At 34.3% G+C, this 21,465-nt stretch overlaps 2 protein-coding genes across 2 annotated transcripts in view; one reads left to right on the top strand and one right to left on the bottom strand.

The window, feature by feature from the left end:
• LOC137385915 (rRNA N6-adenosine-methyltransferase ZCCHC4-like) overlaps positions 1-17,677 on the bottom strand; it is a 50,179-nt gene extending 32,502 nt beyond the window's left edge. The window contains exons 1-4 of the mRNA XM_068072527.1: positions 17,442-17,677; positions 15,987-16,191; positions 14,688-14,850; positions 12,715-12,882 (exon numbers count right to left, since the gene is read on the bottom strand). Coding sequence (XP_067928628.1) covers positions 12,715-12,882; positions 14,688-14,850; positions 15,987-16,191; positions 17,442-17,517 — 612 coding nt within the window. The 5' untranslated portion in view covers positions 17,518-17,677. The remainder of the gene's footprint in view (positions 1-12,714; positions 12,883-14,687; positions 14,851-15,986; positions 16,192-17,441) is intronic.
• Positions 2,895-10,230, top strand: LOC137385352 (uncharacterized). The gene is made up of 5 exons (XM_068071803.1): positions 2,895-3,039; positions 3,447-3,575; positions 5,265-5,382; positions 5,512-5,653; positions 9,876-10,230. The coding sequence occupies exons 1-5, from the start codon at positions 2,907-2,909 to the stop codon at positions 9,966-9,968; spliced, it is 615 nt and encodes a 204-aa protein (XP_067927904.1). The 5' UTR covers positions 2,895-2,906; the 3' UTR covers positions 9,969-10,230.
• Positions 17,678-21,465: the final 3,788 nt, after the last annotated feature.

The following is a 21,465-nucleotide window of genomic DNA, read 5'->3' as shown; positions in this document are numbered from 1 at the left end:
TGCTTTTTAATGAAAACAATTATTCCAAAGTTCGATTGTGAATGGTTAAAAAATTTAGCCATGTAGAAAGTAGAAATAGAATAGCATTTTATATATAAACTATAGCATCAAATGACTGCCAGAGACTATAGTTGTTTATGTAGGTTGTTGCCAAATATGCATGTGCATTTCACCCTATTACAGTATAGGAAGAGTAATATTTCAAATGATCTAACATTTTGAGGTTATATGTAAAAGACTCAGTTTCATAACATGTTATTGTTTAACATTAATAGAAAATTTAATATATTTGTTTATAGTGAAATATAAGTCGAAAGTGACAAAATTTTACTCAAAAGCTGATTTTATCTTATTTGCTGTTGATGTGCCCAATCTTTCTCAGCTGATGTTATTTGATCGATGCATTTAGATGAATGCAATTGAAAAGTTTAAGCATTACAGTGCACTATTTCTTAGAGTTGTAATTACTAATCTCTAAATTTTCCACTTTCAGTTATCACAAATTAGCAGTAAAGGCTTGGAAAAAAATACCGAAATGAAGGGTGACTTTTTGGAGCTTTATAAATGGAGTCCTAGTTGAAGCCGACAAAGAACCATTTTTAGAGAGTTAATAAATTATATATAGAGTTTTGTGTTTTAGTACATAGCAAGAACACTTGAATAATTGAAAGCATCACAGCAGAATAACATGTTTTGCCTGTTGTTATATATTAGCAAACATGTGTAAAAGGCCATTAAAAAATTTCGGAGATTGGTGGCAACTCCCTTAGAGAAAATCTTTACTCTATCACACCTTCGAGAATCTAAAATAAAATAATTGCCCAATAAAATAATTGCCTAATTGGTGAAATTATTATAATTAGCCTAGTGTCATCTAGTAGTGGTACTATTTTATTCAAAGAAATATAATAAGTAACTAACATTCTCATTATAATCTATAACAGAGACTGGTGGGTTTTTCTATTCCTAATGTTGTTTGTCAAAGACGTTATCAACATGGTCGTGACAAAGATATTTGTTTGTGCATATTATAAACTTTGTGGTTTATAAAGATTTTCGTTCCGTGAAAGTGTAAAGGACACACAGTTAGGACACTAAATACACAGTTTCATAATTTATGCCACAAGTTTGAATCTCATACCTCCATGTTGAATTATTTGAAGTATTAAATATTATAGAGTTGTGTGAAAGCCTTCCTATCAATGCATGAGATAAACAGATGGACCAAGTTCATGTAATAATTTCAATTATGTCCATACAGATTCTTTTTATCCTACTGGATTAAATGTCAAATTAATTTGGTCTTGTAGAGAGTACGCTGATATCCAGCCTAACAGCAAATAAAATTTCAGTTCATAAGGCGATATTTCACAACCCAATGTGCCTATCGTTGATTATATTCAATTCATGAGAACCTACAACACATGTTGCTGGTTAGCACATTTGCTGCTCTTGAATATTTTCATTAATCAGTAGGTATCCCAAGTGTGCTGTAAAACCACTATTTTGGTGCCATGACGTTCTATTTTTCAATCCTTCCCCTTAAGTGGCATTTTATTAGAGGTGACGTTGAAATAGAGGGTGGCATTGTATTTTTCAAATAGGTCCTAGTTCCTCTGAATTTTGGAAAACTATAATTTAACCCTTTTATTTTAATGAGCAAAGCGAATGTCGCCTAAATTTTGCACTCTCCTTCGAGTGGAGTGACATCAACCCCCTTTTTGGATGCAATAAATCTGCTATAACTTATCTCCAACTTGTAGATCTTTAAATAAATATGCATTAGGAAGCTGAGAATTATCTCTACCAGTTCACACCTATTCATACTAGTTCATAGCAATTAACCTATGATTATCTTATAGCCCGCGTGGCAATTTGTTGGACCTTTCTGTTTTTTATTTCATTCTAAATTTGAGGGCGTATTTTTAATTTATAACTATATTTAATAATGGTGCACTAAAACTCATTGCATTCATTGATGTGTTTGCTACAGTTTGCAGCCAGAACTGGCTTTTCCTATGCAATAGAAGAGGAGTTATTAGGGTCAATCCGTTGTAAACCAAGTTTATATAACCGCAATGATGCTATCGAATAGTATGCTATAAACCTGCAAGTTTATAAGTTGTATAATAATAATAATCTATCATATACGGTAAATATATACTCAAGAACAAATGACAGAAACATACCATAATACTTGCAGAAACAAAAATTAAAATTTTTAAGATGAAAATATTTGCATCGCTTGCTCGGCAGTTTGCGTTCTGATTGTCGCTTTTGTACGGAACCATATTGTCTTTTTCTGGCTGTTTAATACCTTCCACAGTGTCTGCTTACCTCAACACTTCTTCTGAACCAATCGATATTAGCGTCCAAACAATTTTTTAGCAGAGCAAAACTTTTACGCGTTCTTATTTGAAAAACCTTTCACAAAAATAATTATAAACTTTTAGTATTAACAAAATATTAGTACAAATTCCATCATATTCATCGACTTATTAAGACCATGTTAGACAAGGAACTACAATTAGTCTGATACAGTTACTAATTATTTCTATGGCAGTGCTTTCAAAGTTTTAAAGAAAACCTTAAGCTTTGGAGTTAGAAAACCGACTTCGATATAAACAGCAGCCCGAGAGAATTAATTGTTAATGAGTTAACCCGGTCATAATTAGCACCATTTTGTGGATACTTTTTTATTGATCATTTGCTATTATGGGTTTGTAAAGCTCAAAGAATGTCAAAATGACGGTCAAATAGAGGTGGCGTTCAATTAAAGGGTGGCGTTCTATTTTTCAACCATTGACCCAACTTGCTTGATAACTAAAGTTCATCTTGTTTTATTCATCCCATACTGTTTTTGCTTTTTCAAAATTTTTATTGTTCAATATTAGGCTTGAGTGAAGATGCCCAAAAGGAGGGTTGGTAAACGCAAGGTTAAGGAGGTGATTGTGCCTGAAGGGGATGAAGGGAAACAGCTTACACAGAGACAACGTACAGCCAAGTTGAAAGCATTGAAAGAACAGATTAATCAGGAAAGTAAGTTCATATTTGAACAGGTGGATTGTTGGCTATAGGCTATTATTACAATCTATATATTATACTCATAGACACTACCTTATACTCTATACATCATATTCATAGATGCAACATTATAATCTATACATTATACCTATAGACCTTATACTTGACATATCATATTCATAGATGCATTATTATAATATATACATTATACCTATAGACCTTATACGTCACATATCATATTCATAGATGCATTGTTATAATCTACATTATACCTATAGGATAGACCTTATACTCTTCACATACTTCCCATAGATACAATATTATGTCCTTATTTAAAATACTTTGCCTAAATGGTTAGAGTGCCTCTTACAAGACCTTTTTCGCATCTTTATCAACTATTAAACTTTTCCTTTCTTTTATAGTGCAACAACACTTGGAAGAGCTGGATGCCGACTGTCTGGCCACGTGTAGGTCGATAGAGTTAGCCGGAAAAGCTCTCCTCGTTCAGCTGACTCCTGAGGAGGCTTCAATGCCCATCTCTGAATATCGAAGTATGTATTACCTCCTCATTTCGCCTATCATGTTTCTTGGAGTGGTTAATATAAGGAACTAGAACAGCTGTTGCTCTAGCTAATGCATAAATGGTCAGTTGTGCTTCTATTGCAACTACTGCCGTTGTTATTTCTATCGCTCAGAGGCTTGCCAACGACCAGATATTAAGCGAGTCACAAAATGAATGAATGTTTACATGCAGGTGTTTCAAGGAATAACAGGAGTTGTCATGTTATGTTGAGTTGTCATGTGACATTTATATTAAGCCTTGTTTAAATACTCCAAAGAAAATAGAATTTTTCAGTTATACTGTATAAACGTATTCGTCCCGAGTTATTTAACTTTTCTTGTTCAAGCCCTCGATGTCTCTCTATGCTACATTTAACACTTACATGCTCTGCCAGTTAATTTATTAAACTTCCTTGTTTCTTACCTAGAAATTTCTAGTCAAACTTTCTTGTTTGACTAGAAATTATTTTTGTGTTGATGAAGCGTTTATTGCTAAAATTTTGAATGTATATTTAAATGAGGGAGTTTTCAGTGAGTTAATTTTTTATTGCTTTACACAAATTTGTATACTTGGTTCGCAAATTAATAAAAACTTATCTTCTCATGCATAGTTTAACAGCAGTAAAATTTATCTTAAGTGTCGCTCATGTATCTGAAAAAAGACGTATAATTTTATTAGTTTTATAAGTAGATTTGCGTTATGGTATTTTTAAAATTTACTTTCTAACTACAGTTGGTTAAATTGCTGCGATTCAATTTTCTCATTTTAGTTGTGTGTATGTCATTATCAATAGCTTTAAGCATGTTGCAGCTAAATATAATACTTTGCTAAAAAGAGGAGATATCAGGCGGGTTTTTATGACAAAAACTGCCTATTAAGCTAAAAATCAAAAATGCGAATTTTTTTTCTTTCATAAGGTTACTCACTTGTGTTGCATCTGCTTAGAAACAGTCGAGATTGTGGCTCACTTATAGTTCTGTAAAAAAGATTTTTTTCCCTGAAGGCATGTTCCAGTCTGATCCGTTGTGCCTTTCAAAGACTGTATAGTCTATAAAGCCGAGGGTTATTCATAAATGGCTGATCATGCTCATCTGTAAAAGAAAATATGTTGTGGATGGTAATAAAAGTCACTTCTGAAAGTCGTGAGTGCGTTGAAAATTGAATAGTTTTTTTGTGTTCCCTTGTGAATTATGGTTACATCTGGCATGCAAGTTCATTGGACTATGATCAACCCTTCGCTATGATTGTTTGAAACCTACTATGGTCACTGGAAGCATAGTATTTTTTAATGTATGCTACTATGGATAACTCCATGAACAGCCCTAAACATTTATGAATAACCTAATGCACAGCCTTATTGGTCTATGCATAACTCTGAGGATTCATGGATACTCTTTGAACATACGCATGACTCTTTGAGTGGCCTTAAAATCTATGGAAGACCCTAAGGGTCTTTAAGCGACTTTATGGATGAATATATTTAAGCCTCTAGAGATCTGTGTAGGACTATATGCGTCTAAGGATAATCCTTTAGATTTCTCAACCTGTTTTTGTTGTTTTAAAACGTGACAGATATCCAGTAATCGTGGCGAAGTTTTGTAATCTTGCATGAGAGGCGAACACTGGAATTGCTTACCGCTAGACCTTTGATAAAAGCAACAGTTACTTTTTGCTACAGGAAAGGTTTTACAACTTGATGATAGGAGAGTCTCTGAGGTCGAAGGTGCCGACATCAGTGACATCCTTAAGAATGTTGAAAATAATTGGAAGCAGGGTACGAAGCGCATGGTAAAGGGGTGAGTTTATCTCCATATGCTAATTGAAAGGTTGTACTTGCGTGGCCAATTAGCATGCACGACTTATCTCACCTTATCTGAGAAATCGTTTCCAAAACTTCTAAATATTAAATTTATGTTTGCTTGTAGGAAGAAAATAACTGGCTTTGCTACACCAGCAATATCTAGGCATACAATGTGGACGGCCACTCCACAGCAGACTCCTCTGTTTGACAAAAGACTTCTTAAGGTTGCCACAGGCAAGCCTTCTGGAATATCTCTCAGTGGCCAGGTCTGACCAGATAACAACTTTCTGTTATGAAACAATGTTGAGCAAGAAAAGCAATTTACATTGACTCTTAGTGAGTCTTAACTTTGCTGTCTCCAGTTCCTTATAACCCAATAACTGACTCAGTGAGTCTTAACTCTGCTGTCTCCAGTTCCTTATAACCCAATAACTGACTCAGTGAGTCTTAACTCTGCTGTCTCCAGTTCCTTATAACCCAATACGCTCAAAAGAAAAAGATGTCTTTTTTCTGAGCGTTTTAACTGCGGTCAAGTTTTGCCTATTTTAATTTAAAAACGTCTCGTCAGTCACATCACCTAAAACAAAATAAATCTCAAAAAATAGAAATATGTTGATACTTTCTGATAAGAATTTTTAAAACTTCACATGAGAGGCCCTACATAGGCTGAGGCCCTACATAAGAGAAACCTGTTGGGGGTTTACACCCCCCTTCACACTCCCAGGTGTTCATAACTAGTCGCCTAACATTAGCCGCCCCAACTTGTAACCAGTGAATACAGGCCTGACGACAGGCTGTGCAATATGTACCGATGTGTGCTCGATCCATCTTTTCTTCCATGACAGTTCCTGCGGGACTAGTACTCCATCGTTTCTGCAACTGCATTGTGTAATGAGAATGCTATACCATGGGACCATAGAGTTATCTCCTCCCTAGAGTGATAACTGTGCCTTCAACAACACGAGCGTTTCCGGTGCCAACAAGGAGCATTTAGGCCACGCCCCTTTTTTGTGCTAGTCAATCGTAGTGATTGACAGAACAATAACATCAGCCATGAGAATGATCATGAATTTTCACAGTTAAGATAGTAATTATTGCTCATATTAAAGAAATGATGATTATAGTTTATTACTCTAATATATTCTTATTATTTAAAGCAGTTCAATACCTACTTGCCTTGCAAAGGCAATGAATAGATAGTGTTAAGCAAGTGAGTTAATGCAATCAGTTGCTCCAATGATATACAGTCCCCACACATGGGGGCTGTATATCATTGGTTACTCATAGATAAGATAGATAGTCATACTGGGGTTGTATTACATTGGTGTGATGGGAAGCTAATAGACTGCCATCAACTGAATGTATTGAAATTGTATGGGGATATAGAGTGATTCATTGACACCACAGTCCACAAACAGCCCTTGCATGTAATATTAGATTTCAATACATATCAATCAAATACATAGACTAGCTTGAAGCAAAGATGTCCACTAGTTAGTGGACATCTTTGCTTGATGTAAGCAAGCAAAAAGTTTGAAAGTTAGAGTGGCAAATGTTGTTATATGTTAAATAAAAATAAATTTTACTTAATTATACTAAATTATATAAAAATAAAATAGACTTTTTTATTACTTTATTTATTAAATAATTTTTTATTGTAATCATAGCTAAACAGATTATATTTAGCCATTACTTGCTAATTATTTTACATTTAAACACATTTACAGTTTTATTTTTCTTCCTAATTTATTTCAACAAAACACCTCTTTCATGATATGAAATCTAAAAGTTGTAGTTGTTTGAAAAAGCTTGAAAACCTTTACAGTTGTTTTCTTTTTCCTCTTAATTCATTTGAACTGCTTCAAAATATTTTCTCATGATATGAAGTTTAAAAGTTAGAATGGTAAATGTTATATAAAAATAGATTTTCTGTCCAAAGACTTTTTTATTACTCGGGCAACGCCGGGTAGTACAGTTCATAGTTGATGGCAGTCGATTAGCTTCCCATCACACTAATGAAATACAACCCCAGTATGACTGACTATCTATCTTACCTATGAGTAACTGATTGCATTAACTCACTTACTTAACACTATCTATTCAGTGCCTTTGCAAGTCATGTAGGTATCCGGGATTACGTGTATGTCACAATTTCCATTTCCATAATTCATTTCCACATTATTTCCATTTCCATAATTCATTTCCATATTGTTTCCATTTCCATAACATTTCCCTACTTTATTTCCATATTATTTCCATAATTCATTTCCATATTATTTCCATACCATTTCCATAATTAATCTCCATATTATTTCTATTTCCATAATTCATTTCCATATTATTTCCATTTCCATAACATTTCTCTATTTCATTTTCATATTATTTCCATAACATTTCCATAAATCATATTTATATTATTTCCATACCATTTCCATATTTCTAAAATAAAATTTCCATATCCATTTCCATAAAATTGTGGAAATATTTATGTTTATGGAAATGGATATAGAAAACTAAACATTTCCATAATATGTTTAGCGATCCCTGGTAGGTATTGAATTGCTTTAAATAATAAGCATATATTAGAGTAATAAACTATTATAATCATCATTTCTTTAATATGAGCATTAATTACTATCTTAACTGGAAATTCATGATCCTTGTTTAACCATTCTCATGGCTGATGTTATTGATCTAGTCAATCACTACGACTGACTAGCACAAAAAAGGGGCGTGGCCTAAATGCTCCTTGTTGGCACCCGAAATGCTCGTGTTGTTATCACTCTAGGAGGAGATAACTCTATGGTCTTAACTTTGCTGTCTCCAGCTCCTTATAACCTAATAACTTACTTAGTGAGTCTTAGCTTTGTTTTCTCCAGTTCCTTATAATCTAATAACTGACCTAGTGAGTCCTCAAGGTTGACTTGCAACAAAATTCACATTACAGTTATTTGGTATCAAAAGATTCACCATGTCTTACTCTGCTGTGTTGTAGGTGCAAAATATGTGGAAATATGATTACAAGCTCTTAAAAGCTCAAAAACGAACAGTTAACCGCCGCCATCACGAAACCGCCGTAGAGCGGAATCAGTTTATTTCTCTGACGTAGTCATTAGATTTGGTTATTGTTTTGACACGTGATGTTCTCACGTAAATTGAAGGCCAATAAAAGGCTCAATATAAAACTTATCATAGCGCTAGTTTATGACAAACACTTCGGGTTTTACCGAAGACCCTGTATCAAATATAAATGCTCGCTATTTTACAGTTTTGTTTCGGCTTGGTCTAATCGTCTAGTCGTAATCTGATCATGTGACCCATACTTCGCAAATAATTTCTGCAGCATTTTTTGATTATCACAAGTGACCAACAGGCTCATCATGTTTATCAGACAATGATATGTACTCCTTCGAGCTAAGGTTAAAACATTGAACGAATTTTCACGGTAGGTTATAAGATATCAGTGCTGAAAGTGACAGCATTACAATGATGATAAAATAGACGCGTAAGAACAATAGACATGGTTTTATTGAAGGCGCGAAGTATATTTGTGAAAGTATTTCGACGAATGGGGTTGCTTGAAAGTGTAAACAGAAACCATCTTGTACAACTACCGCCCATTTGAGCCATTTCGGAAAGAGATTCTAATTTACGACGGTTTTGTGATGGCTGCGATTAACTCTTCGTATTGGAGCTTTTAAGCGCTTGTAATCACATTTTCACGAATTTTGCACCTACAAGACAGCAGAGTAGGACATGGTAAATATTTTGATACCAAATAACTGTAATGAAAATTCTGTTGCAAGTCAACCTTTAACTTTGCGGTTTCCAGCTCCTTATAACCCAATGACTGATTTTTGACCTGTTAACTCATAGGCTCAATGTATTCGAGTGTTCAGGGTGGCAGATACAACTGACATCAAGTGTTGAATGTATATATACATACTTATATACATGTACATATACCTTTATATATATTTGTATATAATGGTTAGAAAGACTAATTTCGTAAAGAATAATAATGAAAGAGCAGTTAATACACTATTTGTAGAGTGAATTATACTATAAAATAAAATCTAAAGAGTACTTGGCTGTTACTCAATCCATCACAAATTTGTTTCTAAAAGATATACTGTAGATCTGCTCTCATCAGAGTTATCACCTGATGGGAGCAGATCTATACCTGTTTAAAACAAATCTGTGAAGAATTGACTAAGAGCCAAGTACTTTTTATGTAGTATATTATGATATATATATATATGAATACATAGTTGTATATACATATGTATGTTGATTTTGGTGACATCGCTGTATATAAATTGGCGGTGTCAGCTGTCTATAGCTATTTGATGTTTACTCTGGTGTAAGATTAGACTTAGATTGATGTTTCTTAATCACAGTTGTACATACGTATTTTTGTCTTTTTGGTTAAAAATGTTGAACTATTCCCTACAAATGAGTAATATGGCTTTTGTTCTTTGTCTTTAGGCTATAGAGAATATTGACATGACAAAGCTCAGCAAAGCCAAGAAGAAAGAGTTGTCTAACCTTTTTACTGCAGCATTGCAAAAGCTCAAGTAATGGCCAGTTGCATTAGCAAAGTTTTCAAGTTTTTGTTTATCAGCAGTTTCAGCCTTTGATTTTTTGTAAAAAGTACTTGTATTAAGGTTTGGAAAAGGTTAAAAAGTTCTCTCAACAGGATTTTTGCTCTTTTGAATGGATATTAATACCGGATTGCATGGATGGAGTTGGCTATCATTGTGGAATCTCAAGTCATCTGGTTTATATTTTAACAATCTAACTGAGCACTATATTTGCCGTTCTAGTTCATTACAGCACCCAATCTCTGGTACGAGGGATATACAATATTCTCATAGTATTTTGCCAATGTCTTCTACTATACTGACAGTCTATATTATATTATAATAAACAAATTTATATATTAATAATGTTTTGGCTCTCAATTCTCCTCTTGCCTTTGACCATTTGCGTATATTATTGCCTGCTATTTGTGTTTGATGTAAAGTACCTCAATACTTCCTGTGATCAAAAGTATTATAACAAATTTATCTAAACTTTTTTCCTTCAACCTCTAGTACCATCGGATGAATTCAAAGAAAGTTGTGCTACGGTAATCAGAACACATCAACTGTATGATGAGGTACTTGTGTTCATCACAGCTTTGCAGTATCAATATGCGCCAAATCTTTGACTGCGCCGTGAGCTATACAAATAATACATAACAGCGGATATGTAGTTTTTTCTTATTCAATTAATACGTTGGAGTTATTGATATATGCCTGAAGGCATGGTTGCGCGATGGATTAGCAAGCTATTGATCACGAAAGACCGTCGGTTGCCCCTCTCACCACTTCATTATTTCAGCCATTATTCCCTGTCTGTCCGTCAAGTAATGTTGTTCACGATGGAGCAATTGTCGCCGAGGGACCTCTGCCTTCTCTACTTTCTCATAGGTCTTTTTCAAGCAAGCACTAGTGAGCGCAACGGTAAGATTAATTTTCATTTACTATGCACCATATTCAAGTTAGTTTCGATATTTTGATTATTAATTGTCTGGCAACCGCAGGTAATTTCTTCAATGCATTGACAAACTGTTTAAAGTTTTCGTAGCACTTGCATACAAGCTGAGGCGGCCTGTCTTCTTGGTCGTGTATGACTGATGCACAATCCTTAAGACCATCTGCTTAAATTTAAGTTTTAAAACATGTAAAAAATACCATGGTAAGTTTTATGAGCTGGAAGACTTCATTTGCTTGATTAATTTGAGCTGGTAACTTATTCCATTTTGAGCTGATAACTGCAACTGAATTGATTGGACAACAAATGTAATTAAATATTATTACAGGAGAACTTGTTGCTCTTAAAAGCCTTGAAGCCGAACTAGAAATGTGTTTTGTACGTAAGGTGAAAACCTATTGTGATACCAAAACCATTTAACAAGATGAAGCACCTGTCCCAGAACCATCTGCACCACCAGTTTTACCTCCAGAGGCTTCAGTTGAAGAAAAGAGTAACGTTTCCAGCATGGAAATATTTGCTGAAAATTTTGCTGTGTAGCGCTATTTAAATTTGATCCTTGCTGTCTTAGATTTGACCCTTGCTGTCAAAGCATAGCGACCACGCTATAGCTGTTGCATCGCAGCTAACAGTGCACCACAGCATCACCTATTATAGCTGTCACATCACTGCTGTCACATACATGTATATCTATTATACCATAGCGGTTTCACTACAGCTAGTATTATTTGTGTGGCTGTATCGATGCCACAGCTACTTCTTAGTCAAGTGTTCTAGAATCTTCTGAGTCGTTCAGCATTTAGATAAAACATGCTAACCCTGTTGTACTGCACTATAAAATTTTACAATGACAATGTATGGTTAGCAACAAACTGTACTTGGATATATAGAATGCAAAACTATTTTTCAACATAATTTTTTGTTTTAACAAGTAAACCAGCTCTTAATTTAGCCTCAGTCACTTGTTTTTAGCTTCAGTTCCTCAGTTTGAACAGCAATTTTGAGCTATTATTTTTACAAAGAAATAAAGCTAATGCGTAATATTTTAGCACCATTATACCATGAAGATGTCCTTTATGGAGATTTATTCAGAACCTACCAAAAGAACTCGGTAGCCAAGTCAGAGGAAAGTGGTGGGACCCCACAAGTTGAAGTGGGTTTCTCCCTCATACAACTGAACCACCTGGTAAGAACCTGCAATTAACTCTGCCATTTTATATTGTTATTACATTGGTCTGCTATCACATTAACACATAATTTAGCAAATAGTTTTGTTACTAAAAAAAAGCCTATATTCAGCTCTATATACAGCTACAGTAATGTTGCTGACTACAGTAGGGTTGGTATGTATGAGTAGGTAGAGTATGTATGAGTGGGTAGAGTATGCATGAGTGGGTAGAGTATGTATGAGTGGGTAGAGTATGTATGAGTGGGTAGAGTATGTATGAGTGGGTAGAGTATGTATGAGTGGGTAGAGTATGTATGAGTAGGTAGAGTATGTATGAGTAGGTAGAGTATATATGAGTAGGTAGAGTATATATGAGTAGGTAGAGTATGTATGAGTAGGTAGAGTATGTATGAGTGGGTAGAGTATGTATGTAGTCAATATGTATCTGACAAGTTTAAAGTTTCACCTTAGAAATTGGGAATTCTAGCTCAGACTTGGGCACTGTCCTACAATTAATGATTTACAAATCACATACCGTATTGCCTGCCAAATCTGAGTGAGAGCATGATATTATGCACATGTATGTAGGTATGCAGTTGAAAGGAAAAAAACTCCTGTTACCAGTCTGACGTCTAAGTCGAGAAGAAAGCTGGACAGGCCTGTCATCGTTGCATCACGTTTAACATGCTCATGAACTGACGGTACTCCGACACACAGAACTCTGTCTGCATTGTTTTGAAGGATGATAGCACCTAGAAATTCTATTACCTCTGGTGAGAAGAAATATTGCTAAAACAATGTAACAGCTATATATACAATGTAACAGCTATATAGACAGTGTAACTGCTTTATAGACAGTGTAACGGCTATATAGACCATTTAACAGCTATATAGACAATGTAACAGCTATATAGACAATATAACAGCTATATAGGCAATTTAACAGCTATATAGACAATGCAACAGCTATATAGACAATGTAACAAATATATAGACAATGTAACAAATATATAGACAATTTAACAGCTATATAGACAATTTAACAGCTATATAGACAATGTAACAGCTATATAGACAATATAGCAGCTATATAGGCAATTTAACAGCTATATAGACAATGCAACAGCTATATAGACAATGTAACAAATATATAGACAATGTAACAAATATATAGACAATTTAACAGCTATATAGACAATTTAACAGCTTTATAGACAATTTAACAGTCATATAGACAATGTAACAAATATATAGACAATGTAACAAATATATAGACAATGTAACAAATATATAGACAATTTAACAGCTATATAAACAATGTAACAAATATATAGACAATGTAACAAATATATAGACAATGTAACAGCTATATAGACAATTTAACAGCTATATAGACAATGTAACAGCTTTATAGACAATGTAACAGTTATATAGACAATGTAACAGCTATATAGACAATGTAACAGTTATATAGACAATGTAACAGCTTTTTAGACAGTGTAATGGCTATATAGACAATGTAACAGCTATATAGACAATGTAATAGGTATAGGGATAATGTAATGAATATGCACGCAGGGATCGAGCACATAGCTGAGAATAGAGTATTATGAAGTGACACGCTAAAGCAATAGCTAAGTATGACAGAGTGCAGCCTGTTCACGATTTTATTGTCCCTTTTCAAGTAAAACGCAATCTTCATACAAGTTAGTAAAATTACAAAATAGAAAATTGTAGCAAACAGTAGTAGACGAAAACAAATTAACGTGACAGCTCTGCGCGCCACTTTAAAAAGTAATATAAGACAGCTTGAGACTAGATAACAAACTAGTTAACTATTAATAAATTTAGTATTATGGTCTGAAGTGAGGTAAAGTCTGAGAAACAAGTCTATTACAAACATCCCTAGTTTTTACAGCTGCGTAAAGGTTACTATTAGATGTACCCGTTAATAAACAAGTTTAAAGCAGTCTATCATATTGGCCAAAAAAGGTACAAATAAATCTTTTGTTGAATATCAATGTTCAAAAGCACTAATTGAATATTCTTCTAAATAATGCATTATGAAAAATAGAGTTTTTTATTCAGATAAATGCAGTGTTTATTATGCTATCACATACAGTACAGCTATAGGTCACCCAAACTGTAAGTAACTGAGATTTATCTAGACCTTTAGACAGCATGGTTAGGTGAAATATTCTGCATGTGACCAAATGTGAAGAATTCCCACCCTATTAAAAGTTCCTCCCTCTCCCCCTCTCTCCTTCCTTCCCTCTCTCTCTCACAACTTCAACGGTCACAAAAATATCATGCACTGCTCCCCAAATATGTGATTTATAAATGCAAATCTGAATGCAAAATACAACAGCTAGAGCAAGCTTATAGCTAATGATATGCTTTGCATGATTTTATATTTTTATTACTGGAGCTTTATTAAAAAGCACCACACTTCAGATCTAAACATCAACCAATAAAACTAGCGGTTGAAAACGTTTAACAGAACAATATCGGTGCTAAGGTAACAGGAAGAGGCCAGTTATGAGGTGATACGCACATATAATGAGATAAGAAATTTACAGGCTGGTTAAACTTACAGCGTTAGTTTGGTTGGATTCTTTAGGCCTGAGCCACCTTGAGGGGTAGTGGAATTCTTCTGTGGAAAGCTCTTTGTATTGGTAAGGATGTGACTTGTTGGTGCAGAGATCGTTAGGAATAATCACACCACAATCCATACAAAATAGCACCGAAGTAGACTCACTGCAAATGTGATTATCTTGTACTTAACTCCACGCCATATGATTGCTTTGTAACAATGCGCAAAGCATGAACTCTTATAATAATCATATGTATACTGTTCTTTTTCACCAAAAATACGCAAGCTACGATCTGATTTCTCACAATAAAAATTCAAATGCTATGATCACTCATAATAAAATAATTTTATTCTTTCAGCTTTTTCTATTAAGGGTCCCCACTGCAAATGGTCTTCCTCCTGGTATAGAATTTATTGCGACCATTTGCTAATGAAATTTGGCACATGAGTAATTGTGGTTGCATGCCTTTTCTAAAACCCCGAATGAACCCTGAGTGACTCCAACCACCGACCTCCTGATCCTAAGTTGGCACACTAACCACTGAACCCAGTCTGCACGACCTCTAATAGTTTTCCCAAAACATACCAGCAAAAAAGATAGTACCTCTACAGATTATCAAAGGTTAGCTAAAGTTCATCAATAAATTTATATATAAAAAATAACCATTTATCTCAAGGAAAAGATAATTCCGCATAAGCAACTTGGCTACAAACCTTCACAATCTATTCACAATGATTTGAATCATGCAATAACATACGAGTCCATAAAGTATGCTGAATCTAAAACATTTTACTATTCGGTGTGAAGACAACTTGTGTACTATGTTGTCACGTACACACTTAACATAACATAGCAATGATTTTACACATTCCCAATTCTGCAACAAGTACAAAAGTTACCAGGCCAAAATATGAACGCCTTACCATTAAAAACCATACATACACCACACATAACGGCGAAAAATGCATCAGTACTTTGTCAACAAACATATAAAGTATTTAGTGTATAATGATGACTTTGCCAAAGGATATCAAAGTAGGCCAAGTAGGTAAGTGAAATGATGTGCAAACCAATCAACTATAAGCAGGGCATACCCACAACTACACAATTACAAACAACTAGACACACAAAGTTGGATCTCACAACACTAAAATTAAGGTTGTGTACTTTTGACACCTTTCTATATAATTTACTTTAAATAAATACATGTAAAACAGCAAATAAATAATTTTAGCAAAGTTAAATAAAGATTGGAGAAAAATGGAACACAATTAACTCAAATGATCTCATGAAACTTACATTCCAGTAAAGGTCTTAAAATGCTTGCTAGAGTGGTTAAACTGGTTGTATATTTCTCTCCTGATGAGTTTCTTCTCCTCAGTTTCCTTCGTTTTAAACAACTGATAGAAATTGCAATCTTTCTTGCTTCGACACACAGCACATGCATAAAATTTCTCTAGCTCACCGCTGTCTGTGTTCATCCGAGAAAACAACAATGTTGGACCTGCAACCAGAGAAACAGCACTCACCAAGCGCGCAAGTCTGCTACTCTGTGATATTCTGCACAGTGCTTTAATCGGGTACTAGGGTAAGCTCTAAAATACTCTGTTGTTATGCTGAAACACATATTGCAGTTGTGAACTAAAAAAAGGTTAGTTTAATGCGATAAATTAGAATGTTACACTTTGCATCTCTAATCCAATAGTAGAATTGGAATACTGTTAGAAAAGCCAAGTATCGATAGGCGGAACACTAACAAATTACACCTAGGTTTGCCAGATTAATAGAAGTTGAGTATCAATAGATGCTTTGCTACTTTCTGGTCATCAGCTTGCCCTTTGGTTACACATAAAAATATCAATTTTGGTTACCAATTGATAGCTATTGTAGATCTGGTTTATACAGCTTGTATACCTCTAATAAATAAGGGGCTGAAAACTTTGTTTCAAAGAGGGCGGTTTGGTACTCTCGCCAGACTATGATCTTTACTTCATAAAAACTTACTAGAGTCATTGGTTTGATCATATTTATCATCATCATAAGCAATATATCAGGCGAGCTGAGTGATTTAGCAAAGTTGAGCTGGGGCAAACTAGTGCTGGTGCAATGTCAGCCACTGGTGCTATGTCAGCTAAAGGTGCAATGAGCTGAGAAATCCTGCTAGTGCAAATGGGCCAGCTACCTGATTATGTGCATAAATGTAGTTTATTTAACACTAGTCTGCTGGTGCATTCAGATTACATGTCCTTGTAGAGAGAAGAGAGAGTTTGGAATGAGTTGCTTAGATTGTGTACAAAACTACTCTAAGACAAAATTGCGAACGTAGTATCACTTACAGTCCGGAAGATGGAGCTAACATCTAAAATACATATATATAATAATAATAGCCAGAGTTGGATGTATTTTGTAAACAACATATATATAAATATATAATTGATTACAGTATAAAAAACTGCCCCAGTATATACATAGTCAACAATATAACATGTACATACTCTCAAAAACAATGAATGATGAGAGAATAACACAACAATGCAAGAGTAATTTACAACCGATGGTAATAATATGGAATAAGTATGTATGCATGAACTAATATACTGTCCACTTCATCTACAATATCTCTGGTTGCTTAATCCCAAAATACAGAATTTTTGTTACTTGTACGAGTTTTAGACCCTAATTTAAATCAAACCATTTGCCAACAACGTGTCATTTCATTTGTACAAAAAATTAATGGTGTCATTCCAGACGTACCGTGCGGACAGAAAGGTGCATCTCGCCCATCATCAATATCACAAACATCGTAAGTATGGTTCGTGCATTGATACATTTCCAAATATCAGCGCCCTGATCTTATAAAAACCATTGAGGTAATGTTTAAAACGGTATTTAGTCAGTGAGAGCCTCTGGTGACTGTTAGCAGAGTAAAAGCTAAGCAATTTCAGCGACACGAAAATGTTACCCACGCAGCATTAAAAACGAGCGTAGTGGAGAACAGAAAAAGCTTATATTCCTAAAATCGAAGCACGCGCTGTTGTCGGCTTGTAACAGAGTCGTGTAGGAGAAAGTTGCGCGACCAAGGGAAGTGTACATCTATAAAGGGGCTTCCTAGTTTGCAAGCAAACAAGCCCCGCCCACTATTTTTTTATCCAACACTCAAATGGAGAGACCACAACATTAACAAACAAAGTAACTCTTATTTGCCGTAGCTCCAAAATTAATTGTTTATTATACATCATTTGGAAGAGGGCAGAATTCCCTAAAAGATAATGGCAATAAATTTTTACTGCCTCTTTTAAAGCTGAAGTCAAAGCAGAAGTCCTACTTAAATTTGCATATAGCTCAAATTCTGATAGTTTTTTCAACTGCAACTATTTTTTTGTTCTGCAACTATGTTTCTATGAGAATTGTATGTTTTGATGTCTGAGTAAAAACTCTAGGTGCTGGTGCTAAACAGTCAACAAATATAACAACTCAGTGGCTGGTGGCAATATTCATTTGAATACTATGTGTGGATGTCCTTTACTTAAATTGGCCATTTCACAAGCACACAATGTACGCATGGGCTCAATGAAGAGCACAGCAGCAATAGCATTTAAAGCGATTAATTAACGCAATTATCTCAAAGCGCTTTGAGTATGTATTGCAACACAATTTTAAAAAGTACAAAAAAATGTACAGCTTTTGAGTTGGAATTGCAAATACAAAAAACTGCTTCACCAACATAGCTCCATTTCTCACCTGCCAACACACATTTAAGAAGGTTTTTTCATACAAAGTAAGCAGATTTACACACAGAGTTAAAAGTAAAATATTAAAAACAGTACTGCTTAAAAGCATCAGCCTTTTGCATATTACATCTGCAAAACCAGACTCGAGTCAGCAGTTACAGATATTAAGAATGCTTGTGATTAGATTTAAATTTAATATAAGTAACAGTAAAGAGAAAAAATAACGCAAAAGTGCAGTCAAATTTTGGTAATCTGGTAAATAGGCAATTTGCAACACTGGGTTCAGGTCAGCATTTGGAAATTAATAATATTTTGACGACATGTTAAAATAAAAGTATTAAGCAAAACAAACTGTAAACATAGAGTGAGTTATAAAAACAAAATTTTGCTGAGAAGGTGCACATCGGTTCTGCTTTTCAAGACAAGCTTTAGGCTAGGAACTATCTGGTGACACTAACTCTTTGCACAATGTCTCGTGTCGCCATTGAAGAGCTTTAAAAGCTAACAGAGATGTAAAACAGCAGTTGTAGAGAGCTGTGCACCTGCCCGCAATGGCTTTTATTTCACTTTCTGTCTGATTCAACAAGTTTGGACTGTCATGAGAAAATCGTTGAAAATTGCAAGTACAGAAGCATACATCGCAGGATTGTTGGCAGACAGACCCATAACAGGATGACAGCTGCAAGTCAAACCATTTGTCAACCGCTTTGACAAACCAGTTAATGGCCTGGTATGACACAAGTCTTCCTTCCTTCTTGACGATATACTCTCAGCCTGCACAAACCGAATTACTAAATATGTGCAGTGCTTTGCACATACTATTTATAACATGTCTTGTATATGGTTAGAAATCACATGTCTTGTATATGATTAGAAATCACATGTCTTGTATACGATTAGAAATCACATGTCTTGTATATGATTAGAAATCACATGTCTTGTATATGATTAGAAATCACATGTCTTGTATATGATTAGAAATCACATGTCTTGTACATGGTTAGAAAACAAACTTTGCTTATTTAAATGGTGTTGTGCAGATCTAAATTAATGATCTCTTTTCCTATAAATAAGTGAGGTATCAAAGACAAGGTGTGAGTATTCCATTAGAACTCAGAAAACACATGAATTTGTTTGGAAAGTAGCATATCTGTGTTCGGTTTAGATCATGCTACTCTCTCCTACACAGCTTTGGCTTGTAGCAGATAATTTATATTCATACATACAGTAGACGCTGCTATAACGTATACTTCCTATAACATAAGTTCCATTTAACGTAAAGAATTGATGGGAAGCTTTTGCTTCATACTATGTAAAAGTTTCATATAACGTAAAATGTCAAGTCGGGGGAGTTCTCAAATTAAATTTGAATGGTAACCTATCTCGCCACACTTGTGAAGAAAAGACCGACATGCTTATAGTGTTATATCTATTATATATATATATATATAAAATTTGAATGGTAACCTATCTCGCCACACTTGTGAAGAAAAGACCGACATGCTTATAGTGTTATATCTATTATATATATACATATATATACATATATATATATATATATATATATATATATATATATATATATATATATATATATATATATATATATATATATATATATATATATATATATATATATATATACTCATGCTACAGACAGTACTGTTTCGGCTATTGAAGCCTCATCAGTGCAGCTCAGAGCCTAGGCAAGGGACACAAATCCCATTACCCATGAGAGTTGGCTTCCTGCCACGAAACAACTAAGTTGCCTCGCAGACTTTAAGAAAGTCAATGTGCTGGCACCAGAGTGCTCAAATCACAAATGTGATGAGCTTTGCACAAAGGCTAATAGTGCCGCACCTCTCACAGAGCGCTCATATATATATATATATATATATATATATATATATATATATATATATATATATATATATATATATATATATATGCAACTTTCATGACATTCTAGTTCGTCGGGATAAATCGTAGATGTGTTGACAAAACAGAGAATAGGGTAGCTATGCAATTGTTCATAAATACTTAGGGGCAATCAATTGGTGTTATACAGTGTCGGTCTACCAATCTGTATGTCATAAGTTGAAGTATCGTCGAAGGTTATCTTTTATCTTAACCTTGACCCTTGGATATAGATAGGTGACGGACAAGTAGTACTGCTCTTTTTATAGTGAAAGTATTTTTTTGTTTTGTTGTACTGTAGACGTATAAAATATTCGTTATTAGTTTTACTGAGCAGAAGAGGTTTGCTATCTAGAAAAAATAAGCAAATCGTTGTAAATGAACGTCGAAGATGTGCGCTTCCCATCAACTTAGTGTAAAATTACTGCAACCACATGGTCTATAAAATCAGTGAAATTGATCAGAAAAAGAAGAAAATTTGTCGATACAAATCAATAATATTGCAGTTACGATAGAGCCGACGAATTAAAAAGTCTAGTTTTTCCTTTCTGTATGGCCAAAGGGGTGAGTTTAAAAAGATTATGGAATAGATTGCGCAGTTTACATGTATTTCACTGCTTGAATAACGTAAAATCCCTATAAATGGATTCTTTTATAATTAGATTATTCATGTTGTAGGAGCGCCTACTGTACACGTATTTGTCATTGATCGCAAAGGAGTTTGATTGATCTGATTGTGTTTCTGTGTAATTTGTTTGGATAATGCATTGTCATTTCTCCAACTGTTAAACAAATATTTTCATACATGCCCATGCGTTCATTCCTAACATTTCTGTTTTTCTCGTATAACTTAAACGGCGGGACTGGTGTTGCTTTTTGAGCAATCCAGTCTAACCATTCAAAGTTGATTTGCGTAATACGGTTACAAAAATCAACCTTGAAGGGTTGATTTTCGTAATAATCAACCTCATTGACTCGTTGTCATTCTTTTTGATAGCAGCGTATTGGGTAAATAGGTAACCTGTGTGCCACAAAAAAACGGGGGTGAGTTAAAACATTTGTTACAGTAAAATATTGAAAGTGATTACCAATAGCTATGTATATTTACCAATACTATTACGTATTCTAAT

The sequence above is a fragment of the Watersipora subatra genome, chromosome 1 (assembly GCF_963576615.1).
Source record: "Watersipora subatra chromosome 1, tzWatSuba1.1, whole genome shotgun sequence".
In the NCBI taxonomy this organism is placed as follows: Eukaryota; Metazoa; Bryozoa; class Gymnolaemata; order Cheilostomatida; family Watersiporidae; genus Watersipora; species Watersipora subatra.
The sequence above is the reverse complement of the archived record's forward strand: the minus strand, read 5'-3'. Positions and strand labels throughout refer to the sequence as shown.